Source organism: Cynocephalus volans, chromosome X (genome assembly GCF_027409185.1).
Source record: "Cynocephalus volans isolate mCynVol1 chromosome X, mCynVol1.pri, whole genome shotgun sequence".
Lineage (NCBI taxonomy): Eukaryota > Metazoa > Chordata > Mammalia > Dermoptera > Cynocephalidae > Cynocephalus > Cynocephalus volans.
The window spans coordinates 114,117,383-114,142,035 of record NC_084478.1 but is presented as its reverse complement, the minus strand read 5'-3'; the positions used below and the strand labels follow the sequence as shown (position 1 = coordinate 114,142,035).

General features: G+C 47.8%; 4 protein-coding genes across 4 annotated transcripts; 1 reads left to right on the top strand and 3 right to left on the bottom strand.

Annotated features, from left to right (window-relative positions):
- Positions 1-3,426: 3,426 nt before the first annotated feature.
- On the bottom strand, positions 3,427-3,886 carry LOC134368233 (histone H2A-Bbd type 2/3-like). Its single transcript, XM_063084777.1, has 2 exons — positions 3,842-3,886; positions 3,427-3,723 (listed from the first exon to the last, which is right to left on the bottom strand). The coding sequence occupies exons 1-2, from the start codon at positions 3,884-3,886 to the stop codon at positions 3,427-3,429; spliced, it is 342 nt and encodes a 113-aa protein (XP_062940847.1).
- Positions 3,887-9,378: 5,492 nt separating this feature from the next.
- On the top strand, positions 9,379-9,810 carry LOC134368232 (late histone H2B.L4-like). Its single transcript, XM_063084776.1, has one exon. The coding sequence runs from the start codon at positions 9,379-9,381 to the stop codon at positions 9,808-9,810; it is 432 nt and encodes a 143-aa protein (XP_062940846.1).
- Positions 9,811-14,481: 4,671 nt separating this feature from the next.
- On the bottom strand, positions 14,482-15,592 carry LOC134367530 (thymosin beta-15A). Its single transcript, XM_063084271.1, has 2 exons — positions 15,493-15,592; positions 14,482-14,519 (listed from the first exon to the last, which is right to left on the bottom strand). The coding sequence occupies exons 1-2, from the start codon at positions 15,590-15,592 to the stop codon at positions 14,482-14,484; spliced, it is 138 nt and encodes a 45-aa protein (XP_062940341.1).
- A 3,848-nt stretch (positions 15,593-19,440) lies between these two features.
- LOC134368231 (histone H2A-Bbd type 2/3-like) lies at positions 19,441-19,900 on the bottom strand. The gene is made up of 2 exons (XM_063084775.1): positions 19,856-19,900; positions 19,441-19,737 (listed from the first exon to the last, which is right to left on the bottom strand). Exons 1-2 carry the CDS (start codon positions 19,898-19,900, stop codon positions 19,441-19,443), a joined length of 342 nt encoding a protein of 113 aa, XP_062940845.1.
- Positions 19,901-24,653: the final 4,753 nt, after the last annotated feature.

The window sequence follows — 24,653 nt, the reverse complement described above, 5'->3', positions numbered from 1 at the left end:
TCGCTGTCTGTTCAATTACCGGGGGGTGGGGGTGGGGTGGCGACGGCATTTTTCTTGGAGGATGGGGAGCAGCACACAAAAAGGGGTGGCCGAAGTTGTACTAATTTCTTTCCATTTTAAATGCCCCCAAACAGTAGATTAAGGTGCTGCAATAAGAGAGGGGAGAGGATTTAATCCGGTCGTAACTGGTTACTCGTCCTATACTAGCCCCTTGTGGCAGCGGTTTGTAAACACTGTAAGAAGGGGCAGCTAATTAGGATCAGACTCACGACTTCAGCAGAATGGGATACGCTAAATACACAGAGTCTTATTTCACCACGTTTTCTCTGTCAAGGGCGAGGCAAGGAGACAAGGCTCAGAAGAGTCTTGCTGTGGACCTGATGAAATGCCTTGCGGCGGCCTCTGAACATTCTAGGTTCGTCCAGAACAAAGAATAAGAGACCCCAGAAACCGGAAGGCGGAGCTCTCCTGCTCATGTCTGTTCCCACCCTGGTGGGGCGAGACACGTCTAGCGACCAGAGTAGAACAGACACGCCCCCAAGCGGCCAGTAGTTTCAAACACGTCCCCTCCATTCAGTTGACCTTACCCTATGACCCTCCCGTGCCAAGCGCTCAGAAGCCAACCTCAAAGCTGGGGAAACCGGGACAAACAAATAACAGGGCCGGGCGCACAGGCCACTTTGACAGGAGCATCTTGCTTTCATTGGAAAATAACTCATCCTGGTCGGGCGCCCAGCCGAAGGGCCACGGGAGGGGAGGGAGCGAGGGGCCAGGCCCAGAGGGCCCATTCCGGGCGAGCCCTCAACTCCGCTTCGTCCTCGAAGCCTCCGACCTGCACTTCTTCCGCGGACCGGCCGGCCGCTTTGGGGGTCCGCCCCTCGGGCCTTCCAGGGCCCGACCCCCGGGAGGGCTCGGCATCTCGCACAGGAGGCGCGCCGAGGGCAGACAAAGGCACGAGTCTCGCCCCGCGGCGCTGACGGGAAAAGCCAACCCCAATCCGGGCCCCTAGGGCTCCCGAAGGCGCGACAGCCCCGCCACGGAGTCCCTGCGTGCTCCCGTCCCCATCGTCCTCTGGCCCCAGCGGGACCGCACCACCTCACCTGAGGGCTTGAAGACGCCTGAAGGATGCCCCTGGGGTGGAGAGAGCTGCTCACTGCCTTCGTGGTGTGCGTTCCCGCGCAGAAACCCGCACTTACAAGGCCCGGAGCAGGCCCCGCCCGCCCCCGCCCCCACCCCTATCATTGGCCGAGGTGTCCGGGTGAAAGGACGAGTCGACACCAGTTGATGACCCACCGGAGAGGGCTCGTTTATTAGGCGGCACACAAACATATACATAGGGTTTTTAGGGAAAGCTGATTGGCTTAAGATACAGTCCCTACTTAGCATACCGCATGGGGCTTGGGGGGTGAGCTGATTGGTGTACGATTCGCGCCGGTAGGAAGGAGAATACGGAAGGAAAGGGCAACCAGCGCCATGATGGGGTGTGGCCGAGAAGGACTTATGTGATCAGGGTGTGATCCCTTGGGGCATTTGGGTTCTTACACCGGGCCTCATTTCCCAGCCCCTACCTCCGCTTTAGCCTTGCAGGCCCGTTCCCCCATGTCTTCCCTCTACTTAGGACCTCACCCCAGGAACAGGGGCTTCATGATATCCTAGCCGAACTCACCTTCCCAGACACCATCACGGCCCTCTCTGATTGGCTCAGGGACCGCGGGCTCACATTCCTTGCCTCTCCCACTGCTTTAGGCCCGAGGGTCCTTATTCCTTTCATCCCGAGTACACTCACTCCTCCAAGATAATAGGGGCCTCTACCAGAAGCAGGCACATTTTGCCCAGTTACCTTTGAAGGTCTGGAACTCTGAGATCCAAGCCAGATGAGCTGTAGTCAAGCTCGCACAACTGTTTATAGCCATCGGACCCTAAGTAGGCCATGATGACCAAACAGTGGTATGGAAGCGTTGCTCAGCGCTGCCTGTTATAATCCTTGCCCGGGTCATGGAGGAGGTGAGCGTGGGTGGTTCAGAGTCATTCACTCCCACAGCTGGACGTCTCTACGACAATGAGGCTCTCCTGGGCCAAAGCCACATTTTCAACTTTCTCAGCCACTGAACAAGAGAACAGTCAGTTGATAATAACCACAGGAGAATCTACTAAGGCTATCCGTCTTTATATCTCCAATCCCTAGCACTTTGTTTGGCCCACAAGTGACCCTCGATGTAGACATGTCCGTAGATTAAAGTAACATAATAAATGCGTGATTTAGAGTCAGAAATTAACCCTGATATCTGTGTATAGTCGATTTTCAGTACAGGTTCCAAGACCATTCAGTGGGGGAAAAGAATAATCCCTGTCACAAATGGTGCTGTGACAACTGGATATCCACATGCAAAAGAGTGAACTTGGACTTCTATCTCACACCATGTATAAAAATTCATTCAAAATGGATGACAGATCTAAGGGCTGACACTCAAAAACTCTTAGAAAAATCACATCAAGGTACACCTCCATGACCAGGCCCTGGCAAGCATCACTCTCCTGTCGCAGGAAGAGGCGGACAGCCTGAGTGAGGGCCAGCTCCTCCATGGCCGGTGGAAGAGCGCCTGCTGGAAGCGTGCTACCGCCAGCTGGCAACAGGCCACATAGACAGCCACTCCTGGGCGCAGCCCCGGGACACCTGCCACGGTCCTGTCGCCCTGGTGATACGCAGAGAGCGGCATCTGAGACGGGGCCTGGCCTGACCGCGCTGTTGCTAGGCTACAGCTTGCGTATCCCGGTAGCTAAGGGCGTCTCCCAGCCTCTCCCTCTGAACAAGGCCAAAACTAAACTCTTGACCCCCTGTGACCCCAGGTCCGCCTTTGGGGATTTCTGCATTGTTCCCACCCATCAATCACTCCTCTCTCTGGCAGTCAACGTCCCTGCCCCACTTGAGCCCTTGACTTGAGCTCCCATGCCACCTGAGGCTCCGTCCCCCTCCATAACATAACCCCTTTTGACATTCATCCTACCAGGACACCTCAGTCTTGGCCTTGAGCTCCACCCCAATGAACACCATCGTTCTGGTGACTAGCTCAGGGTCCACGTGGGAGCCTCCTGTGCCCCCGCCCCAGACAGCACCTCCCACACGGGGACACCAACCCCCATTGTCACCACGAGAGTCTGCTCCCCTGTGCCCTCCCTGTTCCCTGACCCTCGCCACTCCCTGCCCGTCCGTCCAACATTGGGTGTCTCACACCCCACTCTGACACAAAATTTATAGAGCAAGCCTGTGGGTACTTTCAAACACTTTAATGACACAAGGCGCCGAAGGCACAAGACAGGCCAGGGCTGTCCCGGCTGGCTGTGACGGAAGGGGCTGGCGCCGGGCTAGCAGGAGTAGACGGAGGATCGGTGGGCTGGTGAGGCCCCCTGGGTGCCAGGCGTCCACAGCTAGGCTGGGGCCACCTGGGAGATGGTTGTAGTCACGAAGAAGCCACTGAGCAGCGCGTTGCTGTGCACGGCCACGTCCAACAGCTCCAAGGTGATGCATCTCCTGCTGCTCCTCCGGGCCTCGTCGCTCGCCAGCTCCAAGACCTTGGCCGTCACGTACTCGACGATGGCACCTAGAAAGACCGGCGCACACGAACTCGGGCACTGGGCGTAGTGGCCCTCCCGCAGGAGGCGCTCCGGGTGGCTCACGGAGAATGTCAGCTCGGCTCGGTGGGCGCGAGAGCGGCGGCACGGCACCTATTGAGACCGGACGACCGTGGACGGCTCGTCCTCCTGCTCGGCATGCCGGGCCTTGGAGACGACCGATCAATCTGCGAGGTCTGGCTCGACTGGATGCCTCTCAAGATGTCGGTACTTGGCCCGTACTCCGTAACCTAGCTACCGCGACCCGGCCCCTCATTGGTCCGGAACAGGCTCGTGGCCGCGCACACTGGTGACGTCACTGCCCTCCAGTTGACCCCGAGGGAGCGGGCCTGGGCCTACAAACGGCCGGCCAGGGCAGGTGCAAGGCACCCGCACGCTCTCGCCCCTGGGCCCTCCCTCTGTGGCAGCGCTAGCCTTCTGTAGGACCCGAGCATCGCAGGCAAGATAAAGAAAGAGGGGTGGGGGACGGGTACGACATGGTGTCAAGTACATTCGTGATGTCGTGGAACAATCACAACCGTCTGCTTCCAAAGCATTTTCACCACCCCGCCAAGAAACCCCTGTACCCGTTAAGCACTCACTCCCCATGCTCGTCGTCCCCCCACCCCCGAGCACACACATACACACGCTCCCAATAAATAGCTCTTGGCAACCACTTATCTGCTTTCTGTCGACAGAGGTTTCCCCCATGTGGAGCTCTCCCTCCCATGAACTCAACGCATGGCCTTCTGTGTCTGGCGGCTTTCACATAGTGTAATGTTTTCCTCATGGTACATCTACGTGGTAGCGTGAATCGGTACTTGCTTCCTTCCTTTTCACAGCTGAATAATAATCCATGGTATGGATGGACGACATTTAGTTTATCTATTTGTCCATTGATGGGCATTTGGGTTGTTTCCCCCTTTTGGCTATTGAGAATAGGGCACCTCTGAACGTTCATGTAGGAATCTTTGTTTGAACACCTGTTTCCATTTTCGAGAGACTACATCTAGTGCTATCCCTCCCTCTTCCAGGTCAGTGCTTCAGGGTCCATTAGCTGTCTCTTCGGTCCCTGCAGATCTTCCAGAGGCCCCACCCAGACCACAGGGCTGCTAAGAATGTTCCCACACACGTCTCCTTGTGTTCAGGCCACTAGGTAGTGTACCCAGCAATGGAACTGCTGCTGTCAGCAGTGTGTGCATCCTGCGCATTAATTAGTATTGCCAGATTGCTCTCCAAGATGGTCAGACCAATTTGTCCTCCTAATACCAGAGTGTGAGTCCCCACTAGTCACCAACATTTGATGCGGTCTGACCTTTTTAATTCTCACTGCTCCGACGGTGTGAAATAGTATGTCACTGTGGTTGTAGTAGGCATTTTCCAGGAGACTTGAGCGAGGTGGCACCTCTCCAATCGTGCTTCTTGTTGTTCTTTGTGATCGTTTGTGCTTGGTCTTCCGTAAAATGCCTGATCAAGGCTTCCTTCTTTTTAATCTTTTTAATCAGCACGTGGGCCATAAAATCCTCTCTCAGTAGCACTCACGCATGCCCCACAAATTTTATTCTCACGCATCAATAAATATTTTTCAGTCCCTGTAATGATTTGTCCTTTGGCCCATTATTTCTTTAGAGTGATTTGTGTCATCCCAAACATTTGGTTTTGACAACATGGTTTGTCATTGATTCTTAAATGTACTGTAGTCAGAGAATGTGATATGTATTTGATACTTCTGGAATCTTGCTTGATGGCCGAGTACATGTTCTATGTGCATAAATATACATCAGGTGGATAAAACACATTCTCTAATTTCCGGGTTCATATTATCGCATTACTCCATTTCGTCAAGCAAGCTTGGTAGGTGCTTTATTTCTAAGTCCTTGTTACGTTTCGGCCACTTGCTTACAGGTGGCTGCAAATGTCTATATTTGGTGGTGACCTTCGCTACTCCTTATTGTCATTCAGTCAAGTGTTGACTTAAATAGTTTGAAGCTACCCTACCCAGTATAGGTCATCTTAAATTTATAATACCTCCCACATGAATTGAACATTTTATCCCAGGGGGACTATCTTTATCCTCAAGAAATCTCCGTTGACTTCAAGTCTATTTTTGCTATATGATATAGCTATGACAGCTTTCTTCAGCAAAGACCTGACTTAACGCTTATTCCACCATTAAAAAAAAAATTGGTGGGTTATTTTCTCTTCTTAATATTTTTTCTCGCTACGTTGGTACTCGTAATGTGTTATTTAAGCAGTAAAGGCACTTCCCGTAGCTTGTCTACGTAGTAAACCACACCACTGGATCCTAGATGTTCACTCAGTAAGTGCCCTTTTTCTTCACGCCCCTCCTGAAGTGAGTAATCAGATGCACTTGATTCCACTTAGGATCTTGAACCTCAAACCCCACTTTTCTTCTCTCTTTCTCAAATTTCATTAATATCGCTAGAGTGAGCAGGACCAAAGCCATGTTGGGACCTAAAACCACATGGGCTGTAAAAGAATGTAAAAGGACACAGTTTTTCCTTGGTAAGCATTTATTGGGGTTCCCTCCTTTCCCACAGTTATGTGATCTGTTGAACTGTGGTTATGGGGCAAGATGACAGTATTTACGTGGATGTAAAGTTGTTTTCCAGTCGGCCTGTGGCTGCAGACTTGCACGTACTTTTCAGACCCTGGGAAACCAAGGAAGACATCAGTAAAGCTATGGTGATTCCACTCTTCCAGCAGGACTCTGAGAAAACAGCAATGGCAAGAGGAGAATCCAGACAGAGTCTTGTTGAGAACAGGGACACAGGTCTGGGGGATGAGGCCATCATCTCCTTGATCCCATAGATGGAGGCCGCTTTCTCCATTCTAGATGGCTAGTGCCACCTCTTCTGTAACAAACCAGGCTGGGGAAGAGGTCCCCACTGCCCAGGGCTGAGAGTTTCATGCTGCTATCCCAGAGGGTCCAGAGGGCAGAGCAATGATTAAAGAGGACTGTTTTCAATCCCTTAAATCTAATGGAATTAGCCCTACTATGGTGCAAACCTGCTTAGGGCCCATAAACTCTAGTTTTCTTCTGATTTCTCACATTTGGAATGGTAATGTCTATTCTATGCCTGTCCCGCTACTGTTTTTGGAAACTGGTAATTTGCTGTCTGTTTTCGCAGGTTCAGGGATAAGGATAAATTCTGCCTCAGCATCAGTCACAACTGGAGTCTCACCCGTAGCAGATATATAAGATTTGTAGATGAGATTTTGGACTTAAAGTTGAACTGCAATGGGTTAAGATTTGGGGGCTGTAGGGAAGGTGTGAATGTATTTTTCATGGAAGTACATTAATTTTTTGGAGGGGCAGAAAGCTTAATATTCTTTATTGAATTGTACCCTCTCAAAATTGTTGTGTTGACCTTGTGACCCCCCAGTACTTCAGGAGGTGACCCTATTTTGGAGATAGTCTCTATAGAGGTAACTGTGTTTAAAGTGAAGTCGTGAGGGTCGGTCCTAACCCAATATGACTGGTGTGCTTATGAAGAGGGGCTATTTGGCATCCAGAACTGTGAGATGATAAATATATATTTTTTAAGTCACCGAGACTCTCGAATTTATTTACGACAGCTTTAGAAACTAATATAATATCTGTAAATCAACATGATTAAAAGCATAAAACCATTCAAACAAAACAACAAACAGCAGTCAAGGACTCAGACCTATTTAATGACACAATTCCCCTCAACTGCAAGTCCAAACATTTCAGGAGGCTTCTAATTGGTTCAGCCTGGGACACCTCATCCAACAGGTCCCTCCCATCATCCCCATTGCACATAGACGCAAAACATGATGTTTTACCTTTCTAAAAAAAAAAAATGTATATATATTTCCACACACATTATATTGCCTGGCAATGAACAGAATTGGTAAAAATCTGAATGAATTAAACTAGTAACTTCAGTTTCTAAAGAAGGTGGATTAGATATTGTTTCTTGACATTTTTGACTCAGTTATTTCTCTCCTGTGTTTCAGTCCTCAAATATATATCCACAGTCACACACACACACACACACACATACATAGTATTTATACACACACACACAAACACACATATACACATACACATATACATATGTGTCTGTATACATGTAAAAATGAATATATATGTGTGTACATACAAATATATACATATACATATATATATATATATATATATATATATATATTTATATTTATATATACATTTGTTTTTTTTTTAATTTCTGGCCGGTGCTGGAATCCTCAAACTCATGGAGAATAAATAACGAACTGTAAGCATCCATATGGGGAACATAGTAGGAGCAGGACAAACATCCTGCATCAAACGTTTTTCGGCATTCTCAGTATTATGGAGTACATACAGAAACACAAAGGAGGACCCAACCGATCACAGAAATAACTAAGGAGAAAATTTCAAGAAGCAATACCTATCCCTAGGCTTTCTAGAAACTGAAGTTACTATTTTAACTCGTTCAGTTTTATCCAGTTATGTTCCTCTCCAGTCTATAATCTTTGGGTTTAGAAAGCACAAACCTTCATGACTTGCATTTATGCATAATAGGGATGATGGAAGGTCCAATCAGAGCAGCTCAAGCCCCAGTCTGTTCTCAGTCAGGCAATGAGGAACCTGTAGCCACGGAGTCATAGCCACCGGCTCACCATGGAACCGGGTTTCCCAAGAGAGCCAATCAAAATTTTCCTGGACTCTTCAGCCTTGGAGTTGAGGTGGAAGCAGCTCCTGATGGAATGGGTGTGATTCTTTGCCTGAGGGCTCATTTACTGTGAATTGTGCTGTATGGTTGTTTATTGTCTTTCTTTCTCTTTCTTTCTTTCTTTCTTTCTTTCTTTCTTTCTTTCTTTCTTTCTTTCTTTCTTTCTTTCTTTCTTTCTTTCTTTCTTTCTTTCTTTCTTTCTTTCTCTCTCTCTCTCTCTGTCTCTCTGTCTCTCTCTCTCTCTCTCTTTCTTTCTTTCTTTCTTTGTAATGGTGACAAGTTCCTTGATGACCTCCATTTCTCTAATTCTTCTTCATTCTGTACTGGTTCCGTATTTGGGGTTCATTTTTCCACAAATACATTTAAGGAATAAATTTTCTCGAACTGTCCGATTTTTGAAAAGCACGTGATTTTAAACTATTTCTTGACTGTCTCTTACCTTTTGGGTGACTTACTGCAAAATTAGACCAATACCTTTTTTCTCTTTCAATCAAGGGCTGTTCTATGTATTCAGCAGTGCTAGAATGTAGGGTACTTTTTCGGATCTAAGTATCATTAGGAGTGTGACTACAAACCTGGTAAATGCTGAATTTTCTTATGTAGGTCTAAATACCCCAGTTGTGTTTGATTTCACTCTTTACAAACGGTAGTTTTTTACTCCGTTATCCTGATTCATTGAGGGTTTCGATCAGAACCGGAGGCGGGAGTTGGACCGACACATCTCCACGTCCATGAGCCCTCTGCTGGCCGTGTCACAGCCTTCCTGTGTGGGTTCTCTTGCTGTTAATTTCTGTATGGGACCAGACAGGCAGCTTGCAGGGCTCCAGACGCTCACTGTGATTGGTGGAGGGACCGCCAGCAGGAGGACCGTGCAGTCCCAGCACACTCCGCTAGGCTCACTCACGCGCTCCCTGTGTGCCCTGACACCCAGTCAGAAGTCGAGGTCACGCATGACGTGAGGCAAGGCAGCGACTATAAAAAGGGCTCCCCGCCTGGCAGCAGCGCCATCGTCGGTGCCTCCTAGCTCTTGGGGGTTGCCTGAGGGATGGCGGAGCCTGCCTCTGCCCCGTCTCCGGAGGAAGGTGTCAGCACCCAGGCGCCTGAGAAGGGCGCTCCGACGGCCCTGAAACAGAGGAAGCCCAGGCGCCATCGCCGCCGCAGCCGCCGTCACACCCGCTGCCGCCGCGGCCGCCGCGGCGAGGACAGTTTCGCCACCTATTTCCCCAGGGTTCTGAAGCTGGTCCACGACGGCCTCAGCCTGTCCCAGCAGGCCGTGAACGTCATGGACTCGTGCATTAGCGACCTCTTCGAGCGCCTCGCCGAAGAGGCCGGCCGCCTGGCCCGTTACAACCAGCGCTGCACCCTCACCTCACAGGACATCCAGGCCGCCGTGCACCTGCTGCTGACCGGGGAGCTCCGCAAGCATGCCGTGACCGAGGGCACCAGGGCTGTGCTCAGGTTCACCATGAGCACATGAGCCGCCTCCTGCCCCCGGGCACGGCCCCCCAAAGGCTCTTTTCAGAGCCGCCTCAGATGACCCAAAAGACCTGTAACCACTTAATTTATCGTGCTATTTGTGGCTTCCTCAAAATCCGAGTAAATTTTCTGTTCTTCTGTTGCTTTTTGTTCTGTGTGGCCTAAAATAATTTTCTAGAGTTTTCCGTGAGTACTGATCTCCTACATATCCTCTAAGGAAAAGTGATTTTAAGAAATCAACACGATTAGGAAATGATGACTGCACTATGGGTGTTTGTGGTTTCCGTTTGGAAATTCAGAAATCAAGTAGAAACATCAGCAAAGCACCAAAATGACGTTGGGAATTGTAGACAGGGAACAAAATGGGACTGACACAGATGAAATGTCTGTGGGACAAGGGACGACTGGGTTTGAGGACTAGAAGGGAACAGAACGCATGACTACTTTCTTCAGTAGTTGATGGACGAAAATGTGGCACCTCCTGGTGCGGTTTGCAGAGAAAACCAACTGAAGGGAAGAGTCAGCGCTTACGTAATTGACAAACTGTTGATATTCATTACATATAGAAATTATAATTTTGCTATGTTGGATTAAATAAAATATATTATTAAAACTTTAAAATAAATAACACATCCTAAGCATCTATATGCGGAATAGAGTATTAACAGGACGATAACACTCCAGTCAACCTTTTTTTCCGCATTAACTTTATTACTTAGCCCATTAGAAACACACGTGAGGAAACAAAACACAGCATAGAAAAAATTAAATCCAAGAGTTCCACAACAGTACTTATTCCTAGGCTTTCTAGAAACTGAAGTCACTACTTTACTAGTAACTAGCAACTAGTTCCTAGCAGCTAGTTACTACGAACTGGTGACTAGCGCTCCTGGACGTCAAGGGACCTGGCTGCCCATCCCCTACATCCAGTCCTTATTTAAAACCCTCAATGAATCTGGAACAAAAAGTGGAAAAGCCCAGGTTTTCATAGTGAAAACTAACCGATAGGGGATATTTTTAAATATGCAACCTGTGTAAAGTGTAAAATAAATCTATGCAAAACTCTTAGATGCTGAAAAGGAGAGCACATTTTAGAACTGGTGACTACATATTAGAGCTCCTGTGTAAAAAAAAAAACTTTTTCTAAATGCTTTCAAATTTACTTTTCAATGAAAACTCCTAACAGAGGAAAAGGGAATCGATTATGTGGCAATGTTTTAAAATCAAAAGATTCTGTGGTAATTTAATTCAATCACAGGACTTCCATACACTTGTGCACATATAAATTACAGAAATCGATCCAATTATATGATATACAAACTCGAGCGTTATGTATAATAAAAACAATGAAGGACAGTTATATTAGTGTTGACAATGTGGTTCACAGTAAAGAATGCTGGGAAGCCAGCAGCAAGCCACCTGCCACCTGCCAGAAAACTACCCACTGCAGGGAGAGGAGCAAATGGGAACAAGGAGGTCAAGGGGTACAAATCAGGAATTGGGCCAATGAATACGTCTGGAGATCCAAAGTACAGCAGGACGACTATTGTTAATAATGTTGTGTTTGATTCTGAAACTTTACCAAGACAGTAGATTTTAGATTCTCTTAGCATACAAGGGTAGAAGGTGATGAAGATGGTCATTTGTTTGACTGTAGTAATCTCTTCACTATGTATATGCGTACGAGCCAGAGCCATCGTGTCGTACACTTTAACTATAAGGAAGGAAGAAATAAAAAAAGGAAGACTAATACACATTGGCAGCACGCCCCCTGACCCCTGCCCTCAAACTGCCACGGGCACACCTTCGGAGGGCTCCAGGATTTACGGGCCGACTGGGGTGGCTCTGAAAACAGCCTTCGGGGGCGATGCTCGGGGGCGGGAGGCAGCTCAGGTGCTCATGGGGAACCTGAGCTTGGCCTTGGTGACCTCGGACATGGCGTGCTTGGCGACTGTGCCAGCATTGTGCTAAGCACTTGACGGGGAGTACCTCAACTACTTTTCACCACATCCCCTTGAAGGAAACAGTGTTATCATCTCCATTTCTATGGATGAAGAAACTGAACCACAATAGATTGTCACTTGCCCGAGATCATACCGGTTGAAACTTCCCAAGGCAAGGTTCAAACATATTCCTATGCATTTGAGAGACGAAGGGCAAGATATTTTTCTCAGGTGTGAATATGCGATGGTTACATTCTAGGGCATTCCTAAAACTCACTTGCCTGTGCAGTTTCTTGAGAATTTTAAGTGATGACACTAAATGAGGTTTTTGACCCTTTGCAAAGATGAAGTCGTCGTGACATACGATTTGGCTGATTTTTGTCTTTGGATTAACTTGCAGCATATATATTATGGCTTTCCAGCTTTTTGCCATTTTCTGTTCTTTGCAATTAAGGACATGTCGGCCTATGTACACTGACAGGATACAGGTGTCAAAGCATGGACCAGGTATTTTCAAAAGATGTAGACATGCATAAGAAAATCCACTTAACTCCAGGCTTTTCTTTTTTCCCGTAAATGTAACTGCTACAAGAAGACCTTCGGATGGTTGGTTTTGCAAATAATAAATGGATTCAGGGCTCTGAAACCTCAATCCCGGATGCTTGGGAAAAAAACCTCCCTCTGCTTGGAAAGACAAGTGAACCTAGTCACTCACTACAAGATTAGGCCCATGTGATTTACTTGAGAAATGCAGGGCAAAACTACTTCCAGTGAGCAATCGTTCTTCCCGTCTTATTTCTGTAGGAGCGTTCACTTAGAAACTATGTGACTTCCCCTCCCACCACATACCTCTCACTTGCTCCCACTCAGTTTATCATTTACACTGCCCTGGGAGGAATCAATCCTTTAAAAAAAAAATGACGGTTACCAGGTGCAACTAAAAACTGGGAGTTTTCGTCCCATCCCCAGCTCACCTGACATGCTTTCCTTTAGGCATCTGAAATGGGCCTAATCTTGAGCTGGATTAGTGTGCTAATGCACACGTTACTGAGTCTGTCGTGGACGTACAGCATCTTTATCAAGCTGCAAATGGCAAACTGAAAGGAGAGCAAATGGGCTGGATGACAGAATCGGGATCCAGGGACCTGATAATGGCTAAACTTGTGTCCGTCCGTCTAAAGTGCAACCGTTATGGGTCCCCATCTGTGTAACTTGGGTCCAAATGCTCTGAAAAGGTCAGCTGGAGAAGACTTGGACGTATGGGGGCAGGAAAACAACAGCTGACTTCAAATACTGGAGGATGGATTAACCACGCTGTATGGGTCTCCAGCATGCTCTCCTAGGATTATGGCATAGAAGTTACAGGCAGGCAGGGAAGCGTGTAAGCAGCATGTCAGTGTAAGGGACTGAGTGACTCTACTGGGCAATTGCTTCAGGCAGATGGTAAGGTAGTGATGACCAACATGGTGACCTCCAGGGCTCAAATCTTCTGGTTACCCTAAGCTCTGAGATTGTGTCACCTCAACCACACTTTACCTTAGTTGACCCACCTACTGTTTTGCTTGTGGAAATTTGTGCTAGAGCAGAGAAAACACCTTCCACTTTCTGTAACCCCAGTGAGTATTTAAGGATGTGAGCGCCTAGAAAGAGGGAGGTAAGATAATAGTTGAGGTTGCAAATAGGTATGGACGGTATAATCCCTTATGGTGGGAAGATACCTATAGTAATAGATCACAGAGGGGCCCAGCCCTTGTAGCCTCATTTAACCTTAATGACTTCCTAAAAAGTCTATCTCCGGGTAGAGTCGCATTGAGGGGTAGACCTTCAAAATATGAATTTGGTGTGGTGGGGGTGGGGGAACACCATACGGTCCACAGCACTTATGCTCACCATGAAACCAAAAATGCTTGCTTCAGGAGACAGTAAATTCTGTTCAGTAGAAGAACCAGATCAGAGGTTCAGTGTTACAGGTCATCAGTGGGCATCAGATATCTGAGTTGACGCTCAACTGAAGATGTGATGTGCTCAGTACAGTGCGTGTTAACAAGTGCCTCCCGCGCCCTTTCCATCCAACCCCAAGCTTAGGTGCCCCCTCCCATTCAGTCGGAAAACACTTTCCAGAAGGCAAGACAGCCCAGCTTGAATTTCAGTTCTTTTTCAGCTTGAGTGGGTCACTTCAGACCCTGTGTTTGGCTTTCTTCACTCTGAGATAAGGGGCTTAGTCCACTGCTGAAGAGGTTTTCCTTCAACCGTTTTGTTTGGCGAAAAAGGGTACCCTTGTGTACTTTTCCTTCCTTAGAAGAAAAGAAGTCGAGAGCCGCCAGATAATGACTGTATTTATTATTTCATTACTACATTGGAAATAAAAACAAACTGTGAGAAGCTGCAGAAGCATGCAACTTCATGAAGATAATGAAGCAATGGAGGCACCCATTGCAGAAGGTTAAACCTGGCTTATCCTGCTGGGGGTGAAAGGGCTACACACACAAGGGTCAACACTGGTGAGATTATTCGCAACATCTGCCATCTGGAATTTACACACCAACGGCAAGTTTGAAAGCACACTTCAGGAAACTTTGGTTCCACCTGACCTTTTAGCCAGGGAATAGAAATGAGAGGACAGCAGAAGATGCCTAAAATCGCTACAAACACAACGGTTTGCAAAAAACAAGCATAAAACCAAGGCTCTCGGGCAATGTTGAAATTTCCTCTTGGGAGGAGATCCCGTTTTACGATGTCTGAGCACACTGTTTCTCCTGCTGGATCGCTGAGGGGAAAAAAAAAACAAAACAAAAAATATATATATCACTAAGAGTATTTTCCTAAGATTTAATTCAGTTTCTTACAAAACAGCTTTAGGTAAGTCATGGAAGGCTGCCATACATGCTTTTAATTGAGAATGCTAAGGCACTAACCACAAATGCTCACAGCGGGGTGCATGTGTGCACGTGTGTGCATGTTTACCACTCGAACATTCATTAGAATCTACTTCAATTGCAGTTTTTTTGGTTTTTGCTTTCATTCGAGAGGCAGATTTGTGTTGTTGACAGTTTTTCGATAGATTATTTGAGACCGAGGAGGAAGTGAAGCATTTTGCTCACGTTTATCTCTGACGATACCATTTGGAAGTTATACACTTTGAGATAATTTTCACTAATTTCGGAACTCTCAAATAACGCACACATGACAGAAAATGCCCCTCAGCTGTTGTGAATATGCTTGGAGTTTCTCCAGCTGTCTGTTACTCTGGAGGGCAAAACTGATCCCTTAAGTCTGGGAGCCTCAAGTGCACCCAAGATCGAAACTCGTTCTGCATCCCTATCTTGTCATCAGATTGGAGAAGGCCCAGACCGCAGAGCTGGCATGGTTCTTTAGGCATGAGATAATGGACTCAAATTTCTAGATGCAGAAAAATGCCAAATAACTAAAAGTAGACAGAAGTAAGGTTTTTCTAGTGCTAAGTCCAATGTTTAAGATTGGTTTCAATGTGTGTTTTAGTAATTTTCCAACAGGGAAGTGGTTTTTACTTCCCCATTACTACTAGGGCCTATCATGTGCGAACCATTTATATAATCCAAAGAAGGAGACAACTCTTTGATAGTTGTCATGGCTGCATAAAATAAAATGGTACTCTAATAATTACTTCCTCGATAGTAAAAATTACTAGAAGATAGGTTTATTCACTGAAGATACCAACTTTCACCATTGTCTGTCTCAGCTAGAAACCCTCCATGACTTACTTTCCTTTGAGGGAAGAGTATTTTTTTCCTCGGTATGAGTTTTCTTCAGTTTTGACTTGTCAAACTTCTCCACCTCCGACAAGTCTGGCTTATCACTCATCTTGACTAAAAGAAAGACCGAAAACAATTTCTTTTAAGAAACTTCCCTGGCAGAACTATCGTCAGACAAAGTAGTAACAGTCATAAATGTTCAAACGTAATAGTCATGTATATTTTACCTACTGATCTTCCACAGGAAAACACCAGCGCATCTTAGAAGAATTCTATTTTCATTACTTTGAAATTCACTTCAATACCCCTATTCTGATAAGCAGAAAATGCCCTTAGATCAGGATACACTAGAAACCAAGACGCTCTAGAAACCCGGAGCCAACATGTCCGACTCTTTTAAAATCACAGCAAAGGTACAATGGAGGTAAGAGAAGCACAGGAACAATTAGGGGTCGAAGAATATAATAAAAACTTGGTTCAACCAGTCAATGATTTTCTAATAGATCACAGCACTATCTAAGAATCTTCGCTGTCTGTTCAATTACCGGGGGGTGGGGGGGGTGGGGTGGCGACGGCATTTTTCTTGGAGGATGGGTAGCAGCACACAAAAAGGGGTGGCCGAAGTTGTACTAATTTCTTTCCATTTTAAATGCCCCCAAACAGTAGATTAAGGTGCTGCAATAAGAGAGGGGAGAGGATTTAATCCGGTCGTAACTGGTTACTCGTCCTATACTAGCCCCTTGTGGCAGCGGTTTGTAAACACTGTAAGAAGGGGCAGCTAATTAGGATCAGACTCACGACTTCAGCAGAATGGGATACGCTAAATACACAGAGTCTTATTTCACCACGTTTTCTCTGTCAAGGGCGAGGCAAGGAGACAAGGCTCAGAAGAGTCTTGCTGTGGACCTGATGAAATGCCTTGCGGCGGCCTCTGAACATTCTAGGTTCGTCCAGAACAAAGAATAAGAGACCCCAGAAACCGGAAGGCGGAGCTCTCCTGCTCATGTCTGTTCCCACCCTGGTGGGGCGAGACACGTCTAGCGACCAGAGTAGAACAGACACGCCCCCAAGCGGCCAGTAGTTTCAAACACGTCCCCTCCATTCAGTTGACCTTACCCTATGACCCTCCCATGCCAAGCGCTCAGAAGCCAACCTCAAAGCTGGGGAAACCGGGACAAACAAATAACAGGGCCGGGCGCACAGGCCACTTTGACAGGAGCATCTTGCTTTCATTGGAAAATAACTGTCATCCTGGTCGGGCGCCCAGCCGAAGGGCCACGGGAGGGGAGGGAGCGAGGGGCCAGGCCCAGAGGGCCCATTCCGGGCGAGCCCTCAACTCCGCTTCGTCCTCGAAGCCTCCGACCTGCACTTCTTCCGCGGACCGGCCGGCCGCTTTGGGGGTCCGCCCCTCGGGCCTTCCAGGGCCCGACCCCCGGGAGGGCTCGGCATCTCGCACAGGAGGCGCGCCGAGGGCAGACAAAGGCACGAGTCTCGCCCCGCGGCGCTGACGGGAAAAGCCAACCCCAATCCGGGCCCCTAGGGCTCCCGAAGGCGCGACAGCCCCGCCACGGAGTCCCTGCGTGCTCCCGTCCCCATCGTCCTCTGGCCCCAGCGGGACCGCACCACCTCACCTGAGGGCTTGAAGACGCCTGAAGGATGCCCCTGGGGTGGAGAGAGCTGCTCACTGCCTTCGTGGTGTGCGTTCCCGCGCAGAAACCCGCACTTACAAGGCCCGGAGCAGGCCCCGCCCGCCCCCGCCCCCACCCCTATCATTGGCCGAGGTGTCCGGGTGAAAGGACGAGTCGACACCAGTTGATGACCCACCGGAGAGGGCTCGTTTATTAGGCGGCACACAAACATATACATAGGGTTTTTAGGGAAAGCTGATTGGCTTAAGATACAGTCCCTACTTAGCATACCGCATGGGGCTTGGGGGGTGAGCTGATTGGTGTACGATTCGCGCCGGTAGGAAGGAGAATACGGAAGGAAAGGGCAACCAGCGCCATGATGGGGTGTGGCCGAGAAGGACTTATGTGATCAGGGTGTGATCCCTTGGGGCATTTGGGTTCTTACACCGGGCCTCATTTCCCAGCCCCTACCTCCGCTTTAGCCTTGCAGGCCCGTTCCCCCATGTCTTCCCTCTACTTAGGACCTCACCCCAGGAACAGGGGCTTCATGATATCCTAGCCGAACTCACCTTCCCAGACACCATCACGGCCCTCTCTGATTGGCTCAGGGACCGCGGGCTCACATTCCTTGCCTCTCCCACTGCTTTAGGCCCGAGGGTCCTTATTCCTTTCATCCCGAGTACACTCACTCCTCCAAGATAATAGGGGCCTCTACCAGAAGCAGGCACATTTTGCCCAGTTACCTTTGAAGGTCTGGAACTCTGAGATCCAAGCCAGATGAGCTGTAGTCAAGCTCGCACAACTGTTTATAGCCATCGGACCCTAAGTAGGCCATGATGACCAAACAGTGGTATGGAAGCGTTGCTCAGCGCTGCCTGTTCTAATCCTTGCCCGGGTCATGGAGGAGGTGAGCGTGGGTGGTTCAGAGTCATTCACTCCCACAGCTGGACGTCTCTACGACAATGAGGCTCTCCTGGGCCAAAGCCACATTTTCAACTTTCTCAGCCACTGAACAAGAGAACAGTCAGTTGATAATAACCACAGGAGAATCTACTAAGGCTATCCGTCTTTATATCTCCAATCCCTAGCACTTTGTTTGGCCCACAAGTGACCCTCGATGTAGACATGTCCGTAGATTAAAGTAACATAATAAATGCGTGATTTAGAGTCAGAAATTAACCCTGATATCTGTGTATAGTCGATTTTCAGTACAGGTTCCAAGACCATTCAGTGGGGGAAAAGAATAATCCCTGTCACAAATGGTGCTGTGACAACTGGATATCCACATGCAAAAGAGTGAACTTGGACTTCTATCTCACACCATGTATAAAAATTCATTCAAAATGGATGACAGATCTAAGGGCTGACACTCAAAAACTCTTAGAAAAATCACATCAAGGTACACCTCCATGACCAGGCCCTGGCAAGCATCACTCTCCTGTCGCAGGAAGAGGCGGACAGCCTGAGTGAGGGCCAGCTCCTCCATGGCCGGTGGAAGAGCGCCTGCTGGAAGCGTGCTACCGCCAGCTGGCAACAGGCCACATAGACAGCCACTCCTGGGCGCAGCCCCGGGACACCTGCCACGGTCCTGTCGCCCTGGTGATACGCAGAGAGCGGCATCTGAGACGGGGCCTGGCCTGACCGCGCTGTTGCTAGGCTACAGCTTGCGTATCCCGGTAGCTAAGGGCGTCTCCCAGCCTCTCCCTCTGAACAAGGCCAAAACTAAACTCTTGACCCCCTGTGACCCCAGGTCCGCCTTTGGGGATTTCTGCATTGTTCCCACCCATCAATCACTCCTCTCTCTGGCAGTCAACGTCCCTGCCCCACTTGAGCCCTTGACTTGAGCTCCCATGCCACCTGAGGCTCCGTCCCCCTCCATAACATAACCCCTTTTGACATTCATCCTACCAGGACACCTCAGTCTTGGCCTTGAGCTCCACCCCAATGAACACCATCGTTCTGGTGACTAGCTCAGGGTCCACGTGGGAGCCTCCTGTGCCCCCGCCCCAGACAGCACCTCCCACACGGGGACACCAACCCCCATTGTCACCACGAGAGTCTGCTCCCCTGTGCCCTCCCTGTTCCCTGACCCTCGCCACTCCCTGCCCGTCCGTCCAACATTGGGTGTCTCACACCCCACTCTGACACAAAATTTATAGAGCAAGCCTGTGGGTACTTTCAAACACTTTAATGACACAAGGCGCCGAAGGCACAAGACAGGCCAGGGCTGTCCCGGCTGGCTGTGACGGAAGGGGCTGGCGCCGGGCTAGCAGGAGTAGACGGAGGATCGGTGGGCTGGTGAGGCCCCCTGGGTGCCAGGCGTCCACAGCTAGGCTGGGGCCACCTGGGAGATGGTTGTAGTCACGAAGAAGCCACTGAGCAGCGCGTTGCTGTGCACGGCCACGTCCAACAGCTCCAAGGTGATGCATCTCCTGCTGCTCCTCCGGGCCTCGTCGCTCGCCAGCTCCAAGACCTTGGCCGTCACGTACTCGACGATGGCACCTAGAAAGACCGGCGCACACGAACTCGGGCACTGGGCGTAGTGGCCCTCCCGCAGGAGGCGCTCCGGGTGGCTCACGGAGAATGTCAGCTCGGCTCGGTGGGCGCGAGAGCGGCGGCACGGCACCTATTGAGACCGGACGACCGTGGACGGCTCGTCCTCCTGCTCGGCATGCCGGGCCTTGGAGACGACCGATCAATCTGCGAGGTCTGGCTCGACTGGATGCCTCTCAAGATGTCGGTACTTGGCCCGTACTCCGTAACCTAGCTACCGCGACCCGGCCCCTCATTGGTCCGGAACAGGCTCGTGGCCGCGCACACTGGTGACGTCACTGCCCTCCAGTTGACCCCGAGGGAGCGGGCCTGGGCCTACAAACGGCCGGCCAGGGCAGGTGCAAGGCACCCGCACGCTCTCGCCCCTGGGCCCTCCCTCTGTGGCAGCGCTAGCCTTCTGTAGGACCCGAGCATCGCAGGCAAGATAAAGAAAGAGGGGTGGGGGACGGGTACGACATGGTGTCAAGTACATTCGTGATGTCGTGGAACAATCACAACCGTCTGCTTCCAAAGCATTTTCACCACCCCGCCAAGAAACCCCTGTACCCGTTAAGCACTCACTCCCCATGCTCGTCGTCCCCCCACCCCCGAGCACACACATACACACGCTCCCAATAAATAGCTCTTGGCAACCACTTATCTGCTTTCTGTCGACAGAGGTTTCCCCCATGTGGAGCTCTCCCTCCCATGAACTCAACGCATGGCCTTCTGTGTCTGGCGGCTTTCACATAGTGTAATGTTTTCCTCATGGTACATCTACGTGGTAGCGTGAATCGGTACTTGCTTCCTTCCTTTTCACAGCTGAATAATAATCCATGGTATGGATGGACGACATTTAGTTTATCTATTTGTCCATTGATGGGCATTTGGGTTGTTTCCCCCTTTTGGCTATTGAGAATAGGGCACCTCTGAACGTTCATGTAGTTATCTTTGTTTGAACACCTGTTTCCATTTTCGAGAGACTACATCTAGTGCTATCCCTCCCTCTTCCAGGTCAGTGCTTCAGGGTCCATTAGCTGTCTCTTCGGTCCCTGCAGATCTTCCAGAGGCCCCACCCAGACCACAGGGCTGCTAAGAATGTCCCCACACACGTCTCCTTGTGTTCAGGCCACTAGGTAGTGTACCCAGCAATGGAACTGCTGCTGTCAGCAGTGTGTGCATCCTGCGCATTAATTAGTATTGCCAGATTGCTCTCCAAGATGGTCAGACCAATTTGTCCTCCTAATACCAGAGTGTGAGTCCCCACTAGTCACCAACATTTGATGCGGTCTGACCTTTTTAATTCTCACTGGTCCGACGGTGTGAAATAGTATGTCACTGTGGTTGTAGTAGGCATTTTCCAGGAGACTTGAGCGAGGTGGCACCTCTTCAATCGTGCTTCTTGTTGTTCTTTGTGATCGTTTGTGCTTGGTCTTCCGTAAAATGCCTGATCAAGGCTTCCTTCTTTTTAATCTTTTTAATCAGCACGTGGGCCATAAAATCCTCTCTCAGTAGCACTCACGCATGCCCCACAAATTTTATTCTCACGCATCAATAAATATTTTTCAGTCCCTGTAATGATTTGTCCTTTGGCCCATTATTTCTTTAGAGTGATTTGTGTCATCCCAAACATTTGGTTTTGACAACATGGTTTGTCATTGATTCTTAAATGTACTGTAGTCAGAGAATGTGATATGTATTTGATACTTCTGGAATCTTGCTTGATGGCCGAGTACATGTTCTATGTGCATAAATATACATCAGGTGGATAAAACACATTCTCTAATTTCCGGGTTCATATTATCGCATTACTCCATTTCGTCAAGCAAGCTTGGTAGGTGCTTTATTTCTAAGTCCTTGTTACGTTTCGGCCACTTGCTTACAGGTGGCTGCAAATGTCTATATTTGGTGGTGACCTTCGCTACTCCTTATTGTCATTCAGTCAAGTGTTGACTTAAATAGTTTGAAGCTACCCTACCCAGTATAGGTCATCTTAAATTTATAATACCTCCCACATGAATTGAACATTTTATCCCAGGGGGACTATCTTTATCCTCAAGAAATCTCCGTTGACTTCAAGTCTATTTTTGCTATATGATATAGCTATGACAGCTTTCTTCAGCAAAGACCTGACTTAACGCTTATTCCACCATTAAAAAAAAAATTGGTGGGTTATTTTCTCTTCTTAATATTTTTTCTCGCTACGTTGGTACTCGTAATGTGTTATTTAAGCAGTAAAGGCACTTCCCGTAGCTTGTCTACGTAGTAAACCACACCACTGGATCCTAGATGTTCACTCAGTAAGTGCCCTTTTTCTTCACGCCCCTCCTGAAGTGAGTAATCAGATGCACTTGATTCCACTTAGGATCTTGAACCTCAAACCCCACTTTTCTTCTCTCTTTCTCAAATTTCATTAATATCGCTAGAGTGAGCAGGACCAAAGCCATGTTGGGACCTAAAACCACATGGGCTGTAAAAGAATGTAAAAGGACACAGTTTTTCCTTGGTAAGCATTTATTGGGGTTCCCTCCTTTCCCACAGTTATGTGATCTGTTGAACTGTGGTTATGGGGCAAGATGACAGTATTTACGTGGATGTAAAGTTGTTTTCCAGTCGGCCTGTGGCTGCAGACTTGCACGTACTTTTCAGACCCTGGGAAACCAAGGAAGACATCAGTAAAGCTATGGTGATTCCACTCTTCCAGCAGGACTCTGAGAAAACAGCAATGGCAAGAGGAGAATCCAGACAGAGTCTTGTTGAGAACAGGGACACAGGTCTGGGGGATGAGGCCATCATCTCCTTGATCCCATAGATGGAGGCCGCTTTCTCCATTCTAGATGGCTAGTGCCACCTCTTCTGTAACAAACCAGGCTGGGGAAGAGGTCCCCACTGCCCAGGGCTGAGAGTTTCATGCTGCTATCCCAGAGGGTCCAGAGGGCAGAGCAATGATTAAAGAGGACTGTTTTCAATCCCTTAAATCTAATGGAATTAGCCCTACTATGGTGCAAACCTGCTTAGGGCCCATAAACTCTAGTTTTCTTCTGATTTCTCACATTTGGAATGGTAATGTCTATTCTATGCCTGTCCCGCTACTGTTTTTGGAAACTGGTAATTTGCTGTCTGTTTTCGCAGGTTCAGGGATAAGGATAAATTCTGCCTCAGCATCAGTCACAACTGGAGTCTCACCCGTAGCAGATATATAAGATTTGTAGATGAGATTTTGGACTTAAAGTTGAACTGCAATGGGTTAAGATTTGGGGGCTGTAGGGAAGGTGTGAATGTATTTTTCATGGAAGTACATTAATTTTTTGGAGGGGCAGAAAGCTTAATATTCTTTATTGAATTGTACCCTCTCAAAATTGTTGTGTTGACCTTGTGACCCCCCAGTACTTCAGGAGTTGACCCTATTTTGGAGATAGTCTCTATAGAGGTAACTGTGTTTAAAGTGAAGTCGTGAGGGTCGGTCCTAACCCAATATGACTGGTGTGCTTATGAAGAGGGGCTATTTGGCATCCAGAACTGTGAGATGATAAATATATATTTTTTAAGTCACCGAGACTCTCGAATTTATTTACGACAGCTTTAGAAACTAATATAATATCTGTAAATCAACATGATTAAAAGCATAAAACCATTCAAACAAAACAACAAACAGCAGTCAAGGACTCAGACCTATTTAATGACACAATTCCCCTCAACTGCAAGTCCAAACATTTCAGGAGGCTTCTAATTGGTTCAGCCTGGGACACCTCATCCAACAGGTCCCTCCCATCATCCCCATTGCACATAGACGCAAAACATGATGTTTTACCTTTCTAAAAAAAAAAAATGTATATATATTTCCACACACATTATATTGCCTGGCAATGAACAGAATTGGTAAAAATCTGAATGAATTAAACTAGTAACTTCAGTTTCTAAAGAAGGTGGATTAGATATTGTTTCTTGACATTTTTGACTCAGTTATTTCTCTCCTGTGTTTCAGTCCTCAAATATATATCCACAGTCACACACACACACACACACACATACATAGTATTTATACACACACACACAAACACACATATACACATACACATATACATATGTGTCTGTATACATGTAAAAATGAATATATATGTGTGTACATACAAATATATACATATACATATATATATATATATATATATTTATATTTATATATACATTTGTTTTTTTTTTAATTTCTGGCCGGTGCTGGAATCCTCAAACTCATGGAGAATAAATAACGAACTGTAAGCATCCATATGGGGAACATAGTAGGAGCAGGACAAACATCCTGCATCAAACGTTTTTCGGCATTCTCAGTATTATGGAGTACATACAGAAACACAAAGGAGGACCCAACCGATCACAGAAATAACTAAGGAGAAAATTTCAAGAAGCAATACCTATCCCTAGGCTTTCTAGAAACTGAAGTTACTATTTTAACTCGTTCAGTTTTATCCAGTTATGTTCCTCTCCAGTCTATAATCTTTGGGTTTAGAAAGCACAAACCTTCATGACTTGCATTTATGCATAATAGGGATGATGGAAGGTCCAATCAGAGCAGCTCAAGCCCCAGTCTGTTCTCAGTCAGGCAATGAGGAACCTGTAGCCACGGAGTCATAGCCACCGGCTCACCATGGAACCGGGTTTCCCAAGAGAGCCAATCAAAATTTTCCTGGACTCTTCAGCCTTGGAGTTGAGGTGGAAGCAGCTCCTGATGGAATGGGTGTGATTCTTTGCCTGAGGGCTCATTTACTGTGAATTGTGCTGTATGGTTGTTTATTGTCTTTCTTTCTCTTTCTTTCTTTCTTTCTTTCTTTCTTTCTTTCTTTCTTTCTTTCTTTCTTTCTTTCTTTCTTTCTTTCTTTCTTTCTTTCTTTCTTTCTTTCTTTCTCTCTCTCTCTCTCTCTCTGTCTCTCTGTCTCTCTCTCTCTCTCTCTTTCTTTCTTTCTTTCTTTGTAATGGTGACAAGTTCCTTGATGACCTCCATTTCTCTAATTCTTC

Bases quoted from the DNA above. Each gene is read 5' to 3' on its own strand.
- LOC134367530 (XM_063084271.1), bottom strand. From the start codon at position 15,592: ATGAGTGATAAGCCAGACTTGTCGGAGGTGGAGAAGTTTGACAAGTCA. The intron at 14,520-15,492 runs GTAAGTCATGGA...TTTTCCCCTCAG, and splicing joins TACTCTTCCCTCAAAGGAAA to CGATCCAGCAGGAGAAACAG.
- LOC134368231 (XM_063084775.1), bottom strand. From the start codon at position 19,900: ATGAGGGGCCGGGTCGCGGTAGCTAGGTTACGGAGTACGGGCCAA. The intron at 19,738-19,855 runs GTACCGACATCT...CGGTCTCAATAG, and splicing joins GGTTACGGAGTACGGGCCAA to GTGCCGTGCCGCCGCTCTCG.
- LOC134368232 (XM_063084776.1), top strand. From the start codon at position 9,379: ATGGCGGAGCCTGCCTCTGCCCCGTCTCCGGAGGAAGGTGTCAGCACC.
- LOC134368233 (XM_063084777.1), bottom strand. From the start codon at position 3,886: ATGAGGGGCCGGGTCGCGGTAGCTAGGTTACGGAGTACGGGCCAA. The intron at 3,724-3,841 runs GTACCGACATCT...CGGTCTCAATAG, and splicing joins GGTTACGGAGTACGGGCCAA to GTGCCGTGCCGCCGCTCTCG.